The sequence below is a fragment of the Biomphalaria glabrata genome, chromosome 3 (assembly GCF_947242115.1).
Source record: "Biomphalaria glabrata chromosome 3, xgBioGlab47.1, whole genome shotgun sequence".
NCBI lineage: Eukaryota > Metazoa > Mollusca > Gastropoda > Planorbidae > Biomphalaria > Biomphalaria glabrata.
Window position 1 is genome coordinate 21,755,630 of NC_074713.1, and position 21,921 is coordinate 21,777,550.

General features: G+C 31.3%; 1 protein-coding gene across 1 annotated transcript; it reads left to right on the forward strand.

Moving 5' to 3' along the window:
- The first annotated feature begins 777 nt into the window (after positions 1-777).
- Positions 778-21,914, forward strand: LOC106056836 (protein pellino-like). The gene is made up of 10 exons (XM_056023966.1): positions 778-1,141; positions 9,779-9,877; positions 10,857-10,986; positions 11,667-11,768; positions 12,882-13,079; positions 13,239-13,424; positions 13,681-13,779; positions 14,322-14,537; positions 14,811-14,926; positions 16,846-21,914. The coding sequence occupies exons 2-10, from the start codon at positions 9,804-9,806 to the stop codon at positions 16,982-16,984; spliced, it is 1,260 nt and encodes a 419-aa protein (XP_055879941.1). The 5' UTR covers positions 778-1,141; positions 9,779-9,803; the 3' UTR covers positions 16,985-21,914.
- Positions 21,915-21,921: the final 7 nt, after the last annotated feature.

Genomic DNA, 21,921 nt, shown 5'->3' on the forward strand with positions numbered 1-21,921 from the left:
ACACTCTAGCCCTGTGAGGGGGGGGCGGTCCTATTTTTATTGAGAAATCATAGTTTGTGAACAAAATGTAGCGTGTATAATATAAGCTACATATTGATGTTTTAACCCATTTGTATATTAAGGCCTATCATAAGTAAATATCTATCTTTGCAAACTGTTATGAAAATTATATTCTGTATCGGTTGTCGTTCTTATGTTTACATGTGCTTGTAACTCGTCCGTGAGAATGTGTTCACGAAATGTGTGTTGTGTAGTCATTCAGTGTATTAAAGCCATACTATAGACTATACAGACATGGTTCTCGACTCTCTTATCTTTATGTTCATAACACAAACTGTCTATCTTTTTTATCTCGGCGTCCCCGCCATTCCCCCCCTTTTTTTTTTGGGGGGGGGGGGGGGAAGTGCACATTTGAGACCCAAAGAAAAGCCCTTACTGAAGACAGAAGCAGACTAGAGAACTAAAAAAAGACCTCAGGTGGATAAAAGTTTTATCTGCATCAAAAATAGCAAAATATGAAAGTCGCATCTGGGTCTGCGTAGTCACTTGCGATACTGAACAAATTCTTAATTTTTGGAATCGACGACAATATTTTATTCTTATCCACTGATTTCACCCATGTTTTTTTTTTTAATAATGTTTTTACATTTTAGTAAAAAAAAAATATTTATAGAAACGACGGTACATGAATTTGATTTACTACATCATTTCAAAATGTGAAAATAACACTTGCGGATTTCCGTACATACTGATTTTAGCCCCCCTCAGTGCCGGAAGCTGGTCCTCGAATGTAGGTCATGTATAAGATTAGGCTTCAGTAATTAGATGACTTGGATCTAGATCTGGGTCTGCAATTATATTCTACTTATTTTAAGCTAAGGAATAATTTAATTTGATCAAATCAACACTACGATTTTGTGATCACTATCCTATTTTTATTTATTACGAATTCACACTGATTCCTCATTATTTTGTTGTTCTCCCCTCTGCCCATAAAAGCCTTATAAGGCTAGATAGGCAGTGAATCTCATGAAGAAAGGATTCAGAAAAACACTTGACGAATTAAACTGAGACTGTGAGTAGTGTGAGTGCAAAGATTCAGCAGTCAACGTCTTGAACCATACATTTCAAGGGTGACAGAGTGAGTAGCGGAAATAGATTAAACTTGATTTAACTATCTATAAATAAGACAAGTTCACTATCTTAGACTTAATAATCTTTGATTTTGATTGAATCTATTATCAAAATCATGAAATGTTGAAATGTGTCAGACTGAGAGTCAATGATAAATCTTATTCTTTATCAATATTGACAATGATGAATATATTATATTATATATATTTATATAATTCATTCTTACTTGTGATCTGAATTTTATAGTATTTAGACTTTTAGAATCTAGACTATTCTAGACTAGATTCTAGATTATAATATATAATAGGAATAAACTTTATAGAATCCTAAATGCTGCTGGCAAAATCATTGGCAAAAAAACAAACCCCACTTGGGCAGTTGTTTGAGACAAACATCTATAAAAAAGCTAACAAGATCCTCGAAATAAAGAATCACCCTTTGCGTCAGGATTTTGTGATTTTACCATCACAAAAGAGATACAAGACACAGATAGCAAAGACAAACAGACACAAACACTCTTTTGTTCCCCTGGCAATCAAATCATTAAATAACAACAATCTGGTATAAACTTTGTCACATGTAAATTATGAGTGAGTCTGGTGTGAATGTACACTTTGGTTTCTTATAGTTATAATGTTTTTTGTTTGGTGTAATGCACAAATTGTAAGACAAATTTCCTTACGGATAATAAAGATTATTATTATTATTATATATATAAATAAAGATTATTATTATTATTATATATATATATATAAACTTATTTATAGCCACTTATACCATACTTATAGATCTATTAGTATTTACTATAATAATATATACTATTATCTATTATCTTTATTAGTTTATAAGAACAAAATTAAGATAAGACACCAGTTAGAGCGATTGGTCATTGATCATTCATTCATCATTGTATAGACTCTATACTACTCAATAGATCTATATTATATTAATTGTTCATGATTGTTATGCTATATAATTAAATAGAATTTATCTAAAATCTAAATAATAGAATCTAGGTCTAATAAAGAAAATGAGATATAATTTTAAATCAGATAGATTCTATATAGAATAATATATATCTAGATCTAGATAATAGTGTTAATAGTCTATAACTATCGTCTATATAATATATATATAATATATATATTAAGATTATGGCTGATTAGGCCTAGATTCTAGTCTAGATCTCTGAGTCATGACTGAATTAGTAGAAGTTACACTGTCAGTTACAGTTATTTACTTACAATACGCCCTACTTTTTATTTACTAGTCAACTTTTTTGTCATCCAGAAGGCTGAGAGTTTTGAACTAGAGATGGGAATCGAACCCAACTTTTAAAGTTCGGGTTCGGTTCGGTTCGGTCAGATTTAAGTTCGAGTTTGGTTCGGTTCGATGACGAGTATAGTTCGGGTTCGGTTCGGTCAGGTCTAAAGTTCGGGTTCGGTTCGGTTCGATGTTATGAAATTATGTAATAGTCATAATTAAGTTATAAGGTTTAATGCAATTTATTAGTTAAAACACTTTCATTTCAATTTTTACATAAAACAAATACTTTGCAACATATTAGCTATTGCAACTTCAAACTAAAAATAGCTGTCGTCCTTGATTGACCAGATTGGATTGAAATTTGTAATAAAATTACATTGGGCCATGAAATAATAAGACTGGCTCAGCAATATGTACTGGAAGTGACATGCTAACACTGTTACTTCAAAAAACTTCCAGATTTCTTTCATGATAAAATTATCACTTGGTGGTATCTTTTTGGGACATTGGTTTGTGTTACGCTTGTATGGAGTTATTTAGAGAAGCCTTGAGAATCAACTCAATGGATTTCATAACCAGCAGAACATTTAATGCTCAAAGTTTATTGAAATGAAATATTTGAAAGCTGTAAGGAAAGTAAAATAATTTTAAAAGCTGCAAAAAGTGGAGGAAATTGTTTATAGTGGACATTTTATGAGCGGCTGATTTACGTATTCATACTTATTCAGGTCTGTCGAAGGATAAAAAAATAAGACGCTTTTTTTAAAGTAAATGTCTTTATTTATGAATTTATCAAAAAAATTTGCAGCACTCATTTATATTTACAGGCTAACACTAACAAATTTAGCTTTTTTAAATATTCCACTGAAAAATAAAAGTTAAAAAAAAATAATACATGATATTTAAATATTTTTTTTAAAATCAGATGATATTTTCTTATTTTATTTAGTTTTTACATGAATGCAAAGGGCTTATGTTTTTAATTATATACTTAATTGCCACATTTAACAGTTGTAACAAATAAATATTTTGTATGCCAGTGTGATAACGTATGTAATAAGATTACTCTAAAACTACCCATCAGAATAGGTTAACTTTTACCACATCTTCAGAGCATATTTATCTCAAATCTCAGAGAAGGAATGTCTTTAAATTTGAAAATAAAAGATATAGGGGAAGACATGAAAATATTAATAATAATTATTTGCATTTAATTTAAAAAAAAAGAAAAAATTAACAAAAATTCATTTATTACTTAATTTCAATTTCCTCTTTCCACATTATAAAGTAAGCCATTAAGAACATATTTACCAAGTTTGATTGAATTCCAGCAAGTAGATCTAGTTTTGACGAAAAAATATTATTTTAAAACCTTCAAAAATATTTTTTCGATACTATTGTTAGCATCAAAAGCAAAAAAAAAAAAATTTTTTTTACACTAATTTGAAATTGCATATTACATTTCAATAATATATCTATCTATTAAAAATAAAAAATAAAAATGTGAATTAAACAAACTGTAAAGAATTTTGACTGTCGCCCCTTAAACAATCAGGGTTGCATGTTGTACTTGAGAAATGTCAGCATTTGTAATGTTTCTGGGTTAAGCCTGGCCCTTCGATCACTCATGGTCACTCCACAAATTGAAAAAACTCTCTCACTGGCAGTACTTGTAGCAGGAATAGCCAACAACTTTTTAGCGATCGATGCCATCGTTGGAAGCTTATGTTCATAATCATTCTCTTTCCAAAATTCCAATGTGTTGCAGTCAGTCACGGGCAGTGCCAAGTATTTTTCAAGTTCATGTCTCGTGTCATTACTATCAGCATTAGCTAATGGAGTCACTGCTGTCTTAAAGTCTGCCAGTAAATCAAATGATTCAGGGTCAACTTTACTCTTTTTGGTAAGAGGCCGTTGATCCGAATGGCTGCATTCTCCAAAACTGTCTATATATGCACCGTCTGAGTGCTTTGATTCCACCTGGTGTGTTGAAGAAGACTTAAACTTGTCGACCATTGTACGCATTGCCGAATAAACAATTTCACGATCTTCTGCATTCACAAAAGTCAAGTATTTATAGGAAGGCACAATAATAGTTGAAAGTTGGTGCAGTGGGTGAATAATATACTTTTCATCCAAGCTGGACAGAAAAGCTGCCTTCAAATCACGCATACTGTCACTGTCTGAACCATTGATCTTACAGACTGACCGAAGATGAAATAGCATTGGCCATACATCAGGGGATGTTGGCACATTGTCATGAGACAGTTGCACAGTAGCCTTGTGAAATGGATGCAAAAATTCAACGACGTCACTTAACAATTTTTCATTTACATTGTTTAGTTGCTCAAGTTTGTCAAACTGCCTTGCATCAGCAAGAATGGACTTGACATGATTTATCTGACATGACAACGATTGCAGAAGAAAAAACTGACCATTCCAACGAGTAGGAACATCCTGTTTAAGAGTGTGTTCTAGTTCCTGATTTTTTCCACTGTGCTTAAAGTAGCCCACCACTTCTTTTGATGTTTTAATCATATCGTGAACTACATCAGCACCAGGTGTTTTCAGAGCCTTTTCAACAACTAAGTTGAGATTATGACCTGCACAACTAATTCTTACATCGATACGATAAGCGGACTTCATATTGCTTCCATTATCAGTAACAAATACAAAGTTGTCTTCCTTTAAAGACTCAGGAAAAATGTTTTTAAGAATTTCAGTTGTCTTTGCTTTTACTGCTACACCAGTCTTGGACTCAGTAAACTCAAATAGCCCAATACATTTGTTTGTAATGCAATAATTATTGTCAATGTAGTGGACTGTAAAAGCCTGAAAAGAATGTTTTTGAATGTCATCGGTCCAGTGATCAGTTGTGATTGCGACATGTGCAACCAAAGCAAGTTCGTTTTTTAGCTTTTGGACATATTCGTTATAAAATCTTGGCAAGAGGGACTTGGACAGCGTTGTTCGATCACATATGATATCGTCAAATGAAAGCGATCCATACTTTGACCCAATGTCAATCATTGCTTGAGCAAAGTGACGAAAGCCATCATCATGCAGACATGAAAAGGGTTGGATGTCCTTAGCAATCATGTACATAGCTGCACGGTGTGCTTTTTCACGGACATGTTTTGGAACCTGTAAATTATAAATAGTAAATGGTTTGTAGGCTACATAATACATCATGTTTTAATTTTCGGCTTATAATACAAACAAATGTGTATCGTTAATAAAAACAAGTCGTCTATCAAAGATAGCAATAAGTAAGTTAAAAAGTAACTAGAACTAAACATATGCTAACTAGTTATATTTACTAACCTCTGACTTTTTAGGTAAAAAGCTTGTCATTTTAAATTGTCCAGAGTCTACATTGATCGCTTTGGTGTGTGATGCATTATGTCTTTGCAGAGTTGTAGTATGGCCAATAGGTACTGACAACCATATTCCACATTGCTTACACACAGCAAACTCTTTGATAATCTTTTGAAAGACATTACACAACATAATCATGTACAGTTATATAAGTTAAATACAATATATTTATTTGTCGATTAAAATGTTATTACTGTCTATTAACTCTATTTTGAATATATATTGAATATTTACATTGCTAGTGAGACATCTTTGATAAATAATTAATTAATTATTTGTAAAAACTAAATTTTGTGAGCAATCAACATACCTCATTCCCAACTTCAACACAACGGAAGCGTGTCCAACATTCACTCTTTGTCCATGAGGCAGGTACTAACCGAGCTGCTCCGTCTTTGATCAATTCCTCCAAATCCTTTTTGGTCCATTTCTTATCCAATTTACATTTACTCATTTCTTAATGGAGATAGAATTGAAGATACGGCAGGTTTTCGCTCAAGTCGCTAAGGGGCTTAATTCCGGGAGGCTAATATTGATTTTTTGAAATTGACTTTCTAATTACTAGATCTACTTACAGGGCGGGCTAAAACAAATATTGCAAACAACCCGCGAAAATTCAAGGCCAGGGGAGAGTCGGCACGTATGGGAAAACCCATGGGAATCAAAGCGCGCCGCTTTTTTTTTCTTTTTAAAGTTTCCAAACTACCCCTCTCCCATCCCAAGTTTTCAAAGGATAATTATAATGGAATAATTAGAATCTAAATAAAAAAAAAATTAAGTATTTTATTATTATTAAACCAAAAAATATAAAAAGGAGATGTACAAATTGCAAAATTAGTTCGGTTAAGATAAGGAGGGTTCGTTCGGTTCGTACCAAACAGCTTCAAAGTTCGGGTTCGGTTCGGTTCGGTCATAAGCGAGGTTCGAGTTCGGTTCATTCGGTTCGGGTTCGGTTCGTTTCCCATCTCTATTTTGAACTGCATTTTTGTGGCCCCCTATATAGATCTATACTATATTAAAATGATATATTGATTTTCAAAAAAATAATTTTTTGTCAACTTTCCCAAATACTGACTTAATCCTGTGTACTCCCAGGGGAGCATAGGACCGCAACCTCACCTCTCCACCGAACTCGGTTCTGATCAGCTTTCTTCATTTGCTCCCATGTCATTCCAGTGCCCTCAGCTTCACTGATGACTGACCTCTTCCAGGTTTTTTTCCAAATAAATGTTAATAGTTTGTTTGTTTTTTTTGGGGGGGAGGGGGGGTTACAGAGCTTATAATAATGTATAATCAGTTTTCTGAGTTATTTCTCCCACTCCCCATTATCATTGTCCAATCAAGTTGAAACTTTGCACAATTATTCATTAACAAGTATATATAGTATTTCCTTCAAGTTTTAAAGGCTAATTAAAAATATATATATATTCTTTTTCAAATATTTAATAATGAAATTCTGAGTACAAGGCCTCTATGAATTTGGACTATTTCCTTACTTTAAATCTTTATGAAGTAAGCATTATGATCAATATAAACGGTAACATTTCATAAAAACAAAGTGATATGTGATGACACTTTTTATCTAAAACCCAAAATAGGTATATGAAGGTGTGTATGTATGTAGACTAAATGGCTAAAGTTTAAAAGGGAAATAAGAGAATTTAAAGAGATCCTACATCTAAAACAGAAGAGCCAAAGAATTAAAAGAGATGTCAGTGTGTACGTAGGCCTATTTCAGGACAGTGTTCTCTCTCCAATTGTACTTTAGCAAAGGTATTTCATTGTCAAAGAAGTGATTGCAGTATCTATATTGTGAAAGGGGTTTACCCTCTCAGACTGTTTCATTGGAAGAGACAAAGTTCAGATATATTTTCCTTTTTGTTTGGCTACAACTAGAAGGTTAAGAAGAATGCATGTGAGAGAGGAAGACCAAATTGTTGAAAAGGGCATCAAACTGTTCTTTATGAAGATCAAAGCACGGGTGTTTTATTTTTAAGTGTACTAGAACTCATGGGCCAAAAAAAAGTCTGTGGTGGTTATGGGGAAGGGGGTTATTGTAACGTTGGCCTTTTCATTGGATGATGCAAATAAGGGTTTTGACAAAGTGTGTTTTGGATGGGGATGCTAATAATGATGCCATTCCATTGGACGGTACTTGACTTTTTGGCATTGTTTCGGCATGGTCATGACCAGTGCTTTTTTTGTGACGGTACGCACAGTACAGCATAGCAGCACCTTTTTCAATGTGGGGAAATTTTTTTTACATTTCTTTTTAACGTTTATTATTAATTTATTGGTAGTTAAAAGTTAGGCAATCCATTACTGAGCACCGGCACCTATTTTTTTTACAAAAAAAAGCACTGGTCATGACAATGTTTTAGAAAACACTCAACTTTTATTATATAAACATTTTTAATATATAAAAAAAACAAAGACTATCTAAATTATTTAAAAAGAAAAAAAAATTAAGATGAAGTGGGCATTTTCAGCTAGAGAACAGTAATACTCCCACCATGCACTTCCTAGCAAGCATGTTGGTATCACATTACAGCTTATGTCAGGTCACAACCTGAGGTGACCTAACACCCACCCACCACACACACACACCATCCTTTATATTGACATGTTAGAATAATAAACTACATGTAATTGTGGAAACCTACCTCTTTATCAATTATGCATGTAAAGGTTTTTCTTTAGAATCTTATGTTTTGTTTATTTGTATTACTTTAGTATATTTGTTGTGAAAATATTTTTTTTATAGATTTTCTCTACAATAGTTTTACTAAAGTTTTGTTCCATTAAAAAAAAAAGAATATTAGCAAAATAATGACAATCTAGTAAGATTTTTTTTTTTTAATTTGACTAATCAGAGAAAATGAACAAAATCAAAAACACAGACACACAAAATGAAAAGCCTCTTATTAAATTCTTAATGAATAATATTAAAATTAAAATTGTAAAAACATTAATAATTTTGACATGCAATGAACATTTAATGGCATAATCTAATTATTTTATTTTACTTTTACTTTTAAATTTCGTAACTTATCCATATGTATAGTTTAAATGTAATTTGATAAAATCCTTCAGAATTTAAAATCTTTATTACCGGGTTGCTTCCCTTGAGTAAAAAAAAAATATATATATATACATGTAAATAGAAAATAAATGAAAAACCAGCTCCCTCATTTCGCAGGTTGTCATCTCCCTTGTTTCTAAACCTGCAACCTTTCATCCACATCCACCCCTGCCATTAGTGAAAGTAGCCCTTTAACTTATTTTCTAAATTGCTCTCTGTCGAAGTATCTGTTTTTTTTGTTGTTTTTTTTGCTCTCGATTTCTGTATCATTATGGCTCTGTTTGTCATTGTCCTGTTCCCTTACATTGTTTCCAATGCCAATCTTGTCCCATTCTGAGCTACATTCATTTCTTTGTTAATGCTAAATCATGTAAGTAAACATCAGCTTTATTTTATTCAAATGGCACTATTGTTTGGCAAACAAATGTGGAGCAACTTACTTGTTCAGAGGCATCAGCAGTTAAAGGTGCATGTGGAAATTTGAGGGTTTAAGTTTGCATTTCAGTGGATATATGTGGTGTTTCTTCATTGGCCAGTGTATCAAATAGCATTGTGCCATTCATCTGTGAATGTTTTCTTCTGAGGTTTAATAATGGTTGTTGAAACTTTTGTGCCTAGCTGGCGAGGAAACAAGTCAGTAATTTTACTGCATTCTTTGGCCAAGGATCACAGCAATTTTTGCTTTTTATCTTACATTTTTTCTGCTCTTCCAATATATTTCTTTTTTTATTTTATGTTTTGTCAAATGTTCAACTGTTTCACAGACAATAATTGTGATTTGTGATTGGCTTATTAGTTGGGCAATTTTGAGTTCATGCAACAAACCAAGCAACCCAATAATATAATGTGCCTGTGACTGGACATGCCATCTATATAATGTAACTTACCTTTGAGATTTATTTTTTTTTCTCTTGGCAGCACCTTGTCTTTGCGTCATGTAAAGATGTCAGTGGACTCCTCCAATCTTACAGCAGAATCCACAGACAATGTCAAATACGGAGAGTTGGTTGTTTTGGGGTAAATATTGCAAATTACAGTTAACAAGTTAACAAACATATAACAAATGTTACAATTAGTTTCAATGTTATTGTTGTAGATTAATGATCAGTGCACACTTTAAAAAAAATAAATTTTTAGGAATGTGGACCCGTCTTTTGTTGTTTGTTTGTTTTTTCATCTAAAGAAGATATCTTACAAGTACCATAATTGTCAACCAATTTTAATTTCCTTAAGCAATGCATCAGGAAAAATTCGAGTGATTTGCAAGACATCTGACCTATCTATTTTTTACTAAAAAAATTTTAGCAACACTGGCAATCAGTTGATAATGTAACTGCAAGATAAGTCTAGTTATCTACTTACAATGGTAAATTTCACAAATGCTAGATTAAAAGAAATAAAGGTAGTTGGTTATTGGCACTTTAAAAGAATTTTTTTTAAGTCTTGCTATTTTAATGGTGAGTGCATGTTATTGTGTCACACTGTCACAAACTATGTTCATAAGAAATATAAAAATATCAGCACAAAAGATTTTTAAGGTACAAAAAAACAACAACAGCTAAGTAGCTTGTGGTAAACTGATATCATTCATGTGGGTTTCTCAAACAGATCTTTCTTTTTCTTTATTGTCATACATCTTTGTAGTGTCTATAAAGAACCTTAACCAAAGGGACTGATTTTACCCAGTGGCCTGTAATGAGAGTTGGCTCTTCACCATCCTCTTTCTTTTAAAGATCTCCCATAAACTAGATGATCATTTAATCACACACATTAGTATTTAAATATAATTTTACTGCACTAAGTTGTCATAAAGTAACTACTACTACAGTTACAGTTCAATAATGAAATTCTGATTATTAGTTCTTTTCTTAACATAAGAAGTTTGTTTACCAGTATGTCTAAAATGTTAAGTCAAAACAAACAAAAAATCACATGTCCTGGTACACACTTGCAAGACTGAAAACATTTGTTGTCCAAATCTGTCTCCATCATGCAGATACAATGGACATTTAGTATGTGGTGACAAGGGGCGAAGGAGAAGCAAATATGTATTGTGGAAAAGGGCTAAGGCAAATGGAGTGAAGCCTTCCCAGAAGCACCTTGTGACTAATCCACAGTCATCCCAGGTAAACATTCAGTTGGTTTTCACTATTTGCTGATTTCAATCTTTGTTTGCTTAATGAATTTGTGCTCGTGATGGTGTTGGATCATACTTGCAACTGAGTTGGCTGCAACTCTTTTTTTTTTTTTTTTACAGTGGTTTTATTCTAGAAGTGCCAGCATTTGTTAACTATGTGAAGAAATTTTTTTTTGTCTTATTTAAAGTGTTTTTTTTTTTTTTTGCTTGACTCTGTGTGTGCTTTTGTTGGCATGTCATTAATAATTTATAAAATGGTCTATTCAGCATCTGAATTTAGCTGGAATATCCTTGTTGCAAGCCATATTGTGATAGAGCTATAGACTAGTGATATTAGAAGATTATTTTAAAGTGGACATTGCCAATGGGACCAAAATGAAATTTTAACAAATCCAAGAGCATAGGCCTACACGTAAAAATGTTGTAGAGGCTTTATATTAATAAAAAGTAGAGAGGAAAAAAAACAACAGAAAATCAAAATCTTTCTTTTTCACTTTAATTATTAATATACTTGTCTTTAATATCATTATATTTTTAAATGATAGAAGTGAATATGAAACTGGTACTTTTTCTATGACTGACTTTTAAAAGCAGTAAAATAGCATTGGAGTCTATTTGAATTAGATGTCTATTTGTATTTTAATTCTAGATTTGAATTAATGTCCACAGGCTGTCCAAGACCAGTTTAAACATTCTGTCTCATACACTTTGTCTAGAAATAAAGCCATAATTGTAGAGTATCTTAAAGATGATGATACTGACATGTTTCAGGTAAGGGTTAACAATTTTACCATAGATGTTCACAGGTAATTTAAATGGGATTCATTTGATTTTAATTACATTTTTTAAGGGAGCTGTTGTATATGCTACTAATTTACATTCAAGTACATTTATTTAAAGCATTTATTACAGATTTATAGTTAATGGAAAACTGGGCTTGACTTTAAATAATGGGGAACATATCCTTAAAATGATTCAATTCTTAGATTGTATTTACCTCTGAGAACCTTCCTGAGCCCATTCAGCTCAGTATTGGTATGGTAGCATTAGTTCTACAAGGTGATGTATAGTTCTAGTGTTTTAATAGACTACATATTTTTAAGGATTTGTGTACACAGTATACTATTTTCAGTGTTAAACATTACATCATTTTAGTAGTAATACACATTTAATATGTCTTTTCTGTTTTTGTTATGTAGACAAATAGTTTTGTTGCACATATTTGATTGGCAATCGATTTCTACTGTATGTTTGTCACATTAAGAATCTCAAAATTTAAAAGCAGTCACAAAAACAGTTGGATATTGTCTTATCTTGATGACAGAATGCTGAAAATTTTATTTCACTTTTTATCTTCACCGTGACTTTGACAAAGTTTTTTTTTATATTAATGATCTTATTGATCAATTTATGGTCACAGTTATTAATGGTAATTACATGCGAGTTTGTATGGGATATAATGTGTGAGCCACCTAGGACTTTGTGTAATGCAAAACTCTTCATCATTTTGTTACAAATTATTATTCACTTTTATTAAAATATTGTTAGGGAAAACTTAATGTAAAAAATAACACATAATCATCTGTTAGAACCAATTCAATAATCACATTTTAACTAGGTACTTTTGTTTTATATATGTCTTGTTGTTAGTGTCATAATATTATTGTGACATTATTTTATAAAATGTGTATATTATATATGCTTACATATAAAATGATAATGTGATTTTATTTTCTTAAGTGATTAAAATATTTTGAGCATTCTTATGATCTGATACAATTATTGAAGTAACTAAATGGCATTTCATATTAGATAACTATTATATTATTATAGTTTTTAACATTTCTAGCTATTTGACTTCAACAAAAATATTTTCTTCTTTAGATTGGGAGATCAATGGAAGGTCCCATAGACTTTGTTGTCATGGACACTGTTCCTGGTCATTTAAGGAATCAGAGAGATGCTGCACCACAGAGCACAATATCAAGATTTGCATGCCGAATAGTGGTGGACAGGTCCCCACCTTACACTGCTAGAATTTATGCAGCTGGATTTGACTCTGGGAGAAATATATTTCTAGGGGTAAGCATTTGACTATTAGTATTCTTTAAAAACTATCACACGTGTAGCTCACCTTTTTTTTGTTAGTAATATTCTTTGGAAATTTCCGCTTCAACACTATTTCAATTATCTTAAGTACCTGTAATTGATTTTCATGGATGTCTCTTTTATATAAAATAGGAAAAGGCTGTGAAATGGTGCTCTGATGACAATGTAGATGGCCTGACAACTAATGGAATCTTTCTCATGCAGCTTCAAGGAGACTTTTCTCCATCTGGTAAACCTGGACCATGGAGAGAAGTTTCTGTTGGTGGCAGTCTTTTCTCATTGCGAGACTCAAGGCCAAGTCCAATCAAAAGTCACCAGGTCAGTTTTTATGAAGTAAATATTATTTTCTGTACCTCTACCAATGTGTTACATTTTTAGTCCTGACAGAATATTGAACTAATAATGTTTGCATTTTTATTTTAATTGTATTCAGTCAAGGAAATATTTCAGTCATTTTTATTTACTGGTATGCATGTATGTTTTGTTTGTTGTTGTTGTTGTTTTTTTAAGAAATATGTTATGAACACAAACATAAAATTATGATGATAATGTCACATTATTTTGTTTAACGTAGATGATGGAAGAAGATAATATTTTGAGAGATGGTACATTAATAGACTTATGTGGAGCCACCATTGTATGGAGATCAGCTCTTGGATTAACTGCATCGCCTGTAAGTTTTAAAAATAATCAATATTTAGGTTCATGACTGTCAGTTAAGTTGTGCTTAGATTGGGTTTCTGACATTTATTGGAGTTATTGTGCTGACACAACACCCTCATTTAATTTTAGCCACAAATTGGGCAATCTAGTTTATTTGCTCAAATTGGGCAATGTAGCTTATTTGATTTATAGTTGTGTGTTTAAACACAATGTTTATTTATTTCCTTAGGTATGTTTTCCAGATTAAATTTGAAGTCCTCCTCAGTTTTTTTTAAAGATGTTATATAATTATAAGAGAATTTAGACATATTAGTCTATTGGGAGCATTATCTGGTAGCAGGATCAGATCATCTGTTTCTTATAGACAATGGTTGAAGAAGTTGTTGTGGGTAGCCCAGAAAGCAATGACATTTATAAACCCATTATTGTTGGCTATACTTTAAGAAATTTCCAAAATGAAATAGTACTTCCATGTGAATACAAGCTTCGTTCTTTCATTATAGTTTTGTTACAAGAAAAATTGCTTATTTGTTAATTTTTGTTTAATGACAGAGTGAGAATGAATTTCAACAGCTTGTTGGACAGCTTAACGCTGGCCGCCCCCAGTGTCCTGTTGGTCTAAACACTCTGGTGCTTCCAACAAGGGGCTCCCTGAACTTGAAAGATCGTCAGCCCTATGTGTATATTCCATGTGGACATGTCCATGGAAATCATGAATGGGGTCAAGCAGATACCACCAACATTAGGAAGTGTCCGCTGTGCCTAATGGTTAGTTGCTTTTCATAACAATGTACAATATTTGTACATGTGATTTATACTCATATTTATTAATTATTATCCATTCATTGGAATGGATATTTTATTTATCAGTTAATGAATTTTTGCAAAACTTTTTTTTCCATCCATTATTAGCAGTTCTGTAATGCTTTTTCCTTTATTATGTGTCCTACTAACTGTGATCAGTACTTAGTCCCTGACATGTACTTTGTACAGTTTGAAATGTGAACTATTTCTTTCTTTTAATATTTTCAATCAATTCAGGATGGACGGTTTATCAAGCTACAAATGGGATGTGAGCTGAGTCTGTATGTGGATTCTGAACAGCCAACATTTTGTTTTTCTCCTTGTGGTCACATGGTTTCAGAGTGTACTGCAAAGTAAGTTGATGCATATCACTAGGTTAGGGTTTTCACTAGGCCTATAGCATAATAAAATTAATACCCAATTAAAGTGTATTATTTAGTCATGGAAAAGAGTGCTAGATATTAAGCAGCACATTTCTATCAAACTAGATATTTGAGTAATCAAACCATTGTCTGTGGTCCATGTTGACTGTACATTACTTGTAAAAAGTACTGTAAAAGTTGACATGAAATAAATATCTAGTTTAAAATTATTATTATAAATACGTTTAGAATTTTTGGAATGAAGTTATAGCATTAACTGAAATTTTATTTTTAGACTATTCACCACTTTGAAAAAGAAAAGGCTGAAGACAGAGGACACATGCAGAAATTTTATATATAAGCTTCAATTTTAATATAATAATATACCTACATGTGATAATGGTTCAGAAACTTTGATTTGAATTAGAACCATACCACAATTATATTAGCTAAGCCAAGACACTTTTGGCCCAACAAACACTGGCTATTTAATGCATTGAAATATTGTTTGTGAAAACAGTTCAGACTAAATATCTGAGCCACACGTGAGACCAGAAGTTGGACAGGTTGTCAGAGGCTATTTGAGACGCATGCCATTGGAAGAATTTTATAGTTAGTGCAGTGCTTATATTCATTACCGTTCTATAAGGTTGTTATTGCCACAAGTGGTAATGGATATGACCATACCAACACATAAACAATAATGCAACACTCATTCTGTTGGTACATTTTAAAAGTTGAAAGCTTTATAGAATCAATTAGATTAGTGGTTCTCATAGTGTGGTCTGCAGACCCCCGAAGAGTCCACAAGATGATCGAAGGGGTCTACAGAAAGCCAGTTTTTCTATCAGATATTGAAATGATAATCAGTTCACTCCTCACTACTGTTTAATATATCTATTATATTACCTAAAATTTGAAAACATTTTTCACTTCGATATTCTCTATTGGGTGTCGGACTCTTTGTGTAGACAAAGTTAGATTTCAAACTCAGATGAACCCATGCCAATTCAAGAGCAGCTTATTGATATCCACAAAGGAGCAACATAAACAGATGTTTGAACAAGGATAACACCAATGCTAGTTACTCAAATTTACTCCAATTTTATTCCCTGCATTTTGGGTTATATTACAAAATTTGTTGACTGCTTTCCTGTTTTCGTATTTCATAGAACAGGGATTCAGTGACATTATGAAACTCATCACAGATAAAAGAAACCGACTAGAAATTTGGACTCGTTGAGATTAGCTGTTGCTACTTACAAACACATAAAAAATGCTTCACTATTACTCTCTTAGGTCAGAGTTTGTAAAGGTGTAAATAGTTATTTAAAAACTAGTAGTGTGTGCATAAATAAAACAACCCAAAATCGGCTATTGCCGTCAACTCTAGTTGTCTACCAGTAGCAGTAATTCTAGTTGTGAAATGGTTAAACACAAGTAATAATTTTAAAAAACACTCCTTCAACAAAATGTTTTTGTACATTTGTAATTTATATACTATGCATTTATGTAGCTTTTTTTTTTTTCACTTGGGGTCCGTGGGCAAGTTTTGACTATATAAAGGGGTCGGTTCAAAAGGTTTGAGAACCACTAATAAAAAAAAATACAAAACTTATTTCTTGGTTATGAAAATAAAATGAAGATTATCACAACTTAATATTTCACTTGCTCAGGTTAGGATACAAATGATATCTCACTTGTTTAAGTTACGATAATTTTTAAGAACTTAAATTGTTCATAATTATGATCATTGTCAATCCTGTTCTTATTGTTTTCTTGTATAATTTTTTTCACCAGGTGTTTGTTTTGCTGGTTACATCAAAATTCTACATTTTAAATGTAAAATTCAATAAAAGATAATAGACTTAATGGATAATGTTTTACTCTAAATACCTTATTTTTTTCAGATTTTGGTCCAGGATATCTGTTCCACATGGTTCTCATGGGTTTCAAACCATCTGTCCTTTCTGTGCTACACCATTGTTAGAGTCCAATCCTTATGTGAAACTAATCTTTCAAGATAACACAGACTTACCTGTCATATGAACGCAAGAGCTAGGACATCCAATCAAAATTAGTATTAATAACATCTTCACTGGAGGAGACAAATGCATCCCATTTATTTTTCTATGGCTCTATTGTGGATCTAGTTGGTGGATTTTTCATACTCCCAAATGATCAACAAAATGGACAACTGTGTTGTTGTTGTTTTTATTAATAACTTCCTGTTACCTTCAACTTGAGCATACTACATGAGTCATAATGTCAATGTTTGTTTTGGTACAAGTAAAATGGATATGTATCAGAGTTAAATTTACAAAAACAAATTTCTTCACATTGGGCTGTTGCCAAACTGGCTTTTGCACACACAAAAATTAAAAAATGCCCCTATATTGAAAAAGATAATGTTGGTAATATTTCCTGCCATTTTAGAAGAAACTACAAATTTTTTTTTTTTTTTGTTTGAGTTACAAGTTTCCATATTCCATAACTTATAAAAATGTAAATACTAAGCTTCACTTATTACTAATACATTCAACTCAATAAGTTGTCAAATGAACAAAGCAGAAATAAGAGGCATTATAAATTTGCTTTTAGGCTACAATATTTTTAAACATATTTTAATGGCATTTTTTCTTTCCTTTTTGTGCATTCCTAAATAATAATTATTTTGGAGTATTTCTAAAATATCAAAGATATTAGCCAAATGTGGATTGGAATATTTTTAAAGCCATATATGTATTCATTTACTTTTGACAATATTTTTCATCAGAAAAAAATATTGATTGGAAGATTGTGTAAGCCATATTTGTATTCTTCTTTTGCTTTTGCCAATATTTTGAACAAAGTCTGATTGATTCCAAAATAGTATTGATGATGAGATATGTTTGTAATGTATGTATATAGTTTTCCTATCTGAAGAAGGTTTGGAAATACAATGTAACATATACTCTCTAATCATACAATGTTAATCATTTGCTGACAGTGATTGTTCTCATATCAAAATTATCTATTTTTTCTTAACCCTTGATCAGTTTCCCCCATTAATTCTAGCCAGATAAATAATACATATATTTAAAAGTTGTAAAAAAAAAAACAACTTTCATTTTTAAAAAGGAATCACTACTAATAAATTATAGTTTATATTTATAACAAAAGAAGAAAAAAAAAGTATGGAAAACATGTTTTAATGTTTATGCTACGAAGCAAAATTAAAGACACTATTCTGAAGATCAAATATAGAACCTCCTTCTGTTGAACAAGAGTTTATGTTAGGAGTTTAAATGGTAGCCACTCTGCTGCTTAAAACTGATGACGTGTGTAGGGACTATAAATGGGAATCAATAAAAGGTATCAGCAGTAACTATAGTTATGAAAGGTGGCAGAGGAATTGAAGGCCTAACAACTTTTATCAAGTTCTAAGGTCAGTCATTAATTCTGGTGCCAAGAAACCTTGTCAATGCTTCATTACTTTTACCAATTCCTTCACAAATGAGTAGAGGTCTGTGACTATTGGTAGAAACCACTGCCATGTAATATAAAATAACATAAATTATTGGGTGAGTTGTTTTTATTAAATTATGTCAGTTGTTATTTACATTTGTATTACAAAATAACATAAATTATTGTATTATTTAAATTAGTAATGCAAAATAACATAAATTATTGGGTTAGTTATTATTCAAGTTTGTTTGTAACGGAGGCCCAAAGAAAAGCCTTGTAGAAGACAGGCATAGAAGACATAATGACAACGGCTTTGTGTACATCACTTGTTGAAAAATGTGCACCTTGCAGTTAGTTTGTTATTCATCTGAAACACTGCGCTCATCCTTAATCTTTGGAATGGAAGACATGGCCATTAATTTTATATTACAAAATTACAATAATGAATGGGCTAGTTGAATTAAGTCTGCACTGACTTCAGTTAATGAGAGCCTTTGTAAAAGTGAGACCAACTGTTATAAAAGGGCTGAACACTGACCTGCTATGTCACAACCTGTGGGCAATTTAGACTAATAACTCATGGCCACATCGCAGGTTGTGTTCAGGCCTTCTATAATGAATTGTCTCTTAAACTCACTCTGTTAATGTAACTATGTCATATGTACATCCAACTTACTTAGGTCAGGGGCTGTGTGCCCTTTATAAAACTATGCATCTTTATGTCTCTGTTATAAGCACTAATAATTGTTTTTTTTGTGTTGTTTTTTTTTGTGTGTGTAAAATTCGATATGAATAAATTTGGTTGCTGTATTTCCCTTTTTTCTTATTTATAAATATATTCACTTTGTAGTTCTATATTATTATGACAAAAAAAGTTAGTAGTTATAAGAAGACACAAAAAGAAAAGTGTTTTTTTTTGTTTTTCACTTGATCTTTAAAAAAAAACACTCACACCAAAACACAAACTAATTACTGGAGAAGCAATTCTTCATTGCTTTTTCAAAAAGTTTTGTTTTTGAATGGGATTTTTACCTTTGATTTTGGTTTTTCAATCTAAATTTTCAGATTTTATAGATTGACCTAGTTTGACAAAAATAAAATGTTATGAAATATTTCCATCCATTATTTACTCACATTTTTTTAAATACATATTTTGTTCATTCTTCTGGAATCAGTTGATTTTGCTAATGAAATCCTTCTCCACTTCAACCAATTTAAATTTATTTATTTACAAAATATATAACCAAAAAAAAAAGAATTTTTTATTAGTTTTATTTTATGTGTAAATTTTTATTATCAGCATTTTGTGCCTGCTCAGTTTGTCTTGGTTCATAAAATGCAAGTAGATCTGACAGGTTCACTTCAGTACAAATTCCATAATGAATGGTATCTTTATTAGAGTTAAAATTTGATGAGATAAAAGCCAGTTATAATGATTTAATCTAGTCAGCCAACTTATTTGAATGTAATTTCAAAGCATAAGATGCATTTGACCTCAACTAATGTGAAAGACTTGAAGTTGATAAAAATAAATTGTTTATATATTATGGGTTTTTCTAGTCCTGAACTTTTTTTTTTAAAATAAATTCACTAAAATTTTTGTATTTTTTCTCAGTATATATCTTTGCTACTAATTTATGTTTTATAAACATATTTACAAGATTTGATTTAATCGATAATGTTTTGATCTATCTATGAAATCAACTATTATTGTGTAATGGCTGATGTTAAAAAACATATCAAACTATGAAAACTGATATTATGACAATTCAAGATAATTAATAATATACCATAATAAGATATTTTTATCAAGGGCTTAAAATTTTTTTTTAAAGGAAAGTGCCCCTTTCATAGTGGAAGCACTATTTCATTTCCTATGAACATGAGGGTGGCTGTAAAGGCCAATCTTTGCTTTACAAATCAGATGACACCAATATTAAACAGTTCAGACAGAATGTTAACAAACTTTCACTGAGAATTACTAACATATTTTAAATGAGAGCATATGGGTATTTAAATTTTGTATCATGTTTAACATATTGCAGACCAGGCGTACTCATTGATGTAAACTGTTTTGTTTTAAGTAGGGGATTTCAGTTGGCAATAGCATTGTCCCACTTACCCTCAGTACTCTTACTCTTATCCAATAAATGCTTGCTAAAACATGCACAGAATATTATAAAGGCAAATGGTTTATGTGCCCTAGATAGATGATTGTGCATTGTAAAGAAGCTATTGTCATAGTTTTTAGCTTGAAGGTAAATACAAATCAGTCTTTCATTCCCATTATGAGATTATTTTTTTTCTTACATAAGCTTATTGTTCAGAAAGATCTATTTCTAAAAAAATCAAAGCAAGCTAGTAGCTATATTACATTATACTGTTGAAGGAAATTTTTATCATTGTTCTTTATAGGGAAAATTTGATGTCTCACATTTTTACAGAAATTTTGCTTCTTTATATCCATACATATCCATTTAGTTTAAGGCTTCAACAAGTAGTTTTATCACCAATATTTAGATATCTACTCATGCTATGAACATTGTGCTATGGTAGCTTTCTGTATTTTAACAAGGGTGTAGTGTTGGTATTATTTAAAATATTTGTACTATTGTTTAAATTTTAGTATTTAAGCAACTATTTTTGATAAAAAGGTTAAAAAAAAAATTGTTTTTGTCATTGTTTGTAATATGGTGACCTATATTATATATATATCTGTTTATAAAGCATAATGATCAAAGGTCAACACAAATCAATAATTTATGCATGTAAATGTATTATATTTGACTTAATTTGTTTACTTTCTTGTGAATGTCTTTTCTTCTAGTGACACTAAGACCAACTTTCATCCCTTCTAATTCAGTAGATGAATTGTCATTGTTTTCTTTGTCTTGTCTAAGTTTAAACAGCATGCAAGTCTTCCTCTCAGCCAAGTCACCTATTTGTTGGAAGTAAGCAATTCAAGTACTGCTACAAGCATGTGGCTTAAAGAGTCAATATTGATGTCAGCAAATGTTCTCCTAGTGGTTTTATGTTATTATGTTTAATTTTTATTGTAGAAACTATATGTTTATCGTTTTTATGCCATTAGCCTGCTTATCTGTTTTTATTAACACTGATTAGAAGACGAAATGTAGGTTTGTTGTATTTTAAGACTCTTGAATGATGATTACAATACATTCCAATGTGATTCACTTTGTGAAACATTTTACTTAATCACTTGATTCTTCTGTTTCTGTCATTAACAACAAGTTAGAAAGAGACCAGTATTACTCAACCTATTTTTCATGTGTTCAAATGGCATGTTCATTACCTACAATTAATAAGTTGAGACACCATAATGTTTTGTTCAATTGCCTACTTATTGTAGAATTAGTTAGGACTATTAACATTCTTAGCTATTTGACATGTATGTAGTAGACAAATATATGAACAGGGCTATTTCATTTTATTAGAAAACTGTGGCATTGATTTATGTTGCTGTTTGAAAATGGACATTTTTGGTGCACAATAAAATCAATATTGAACTCTACTCTGAA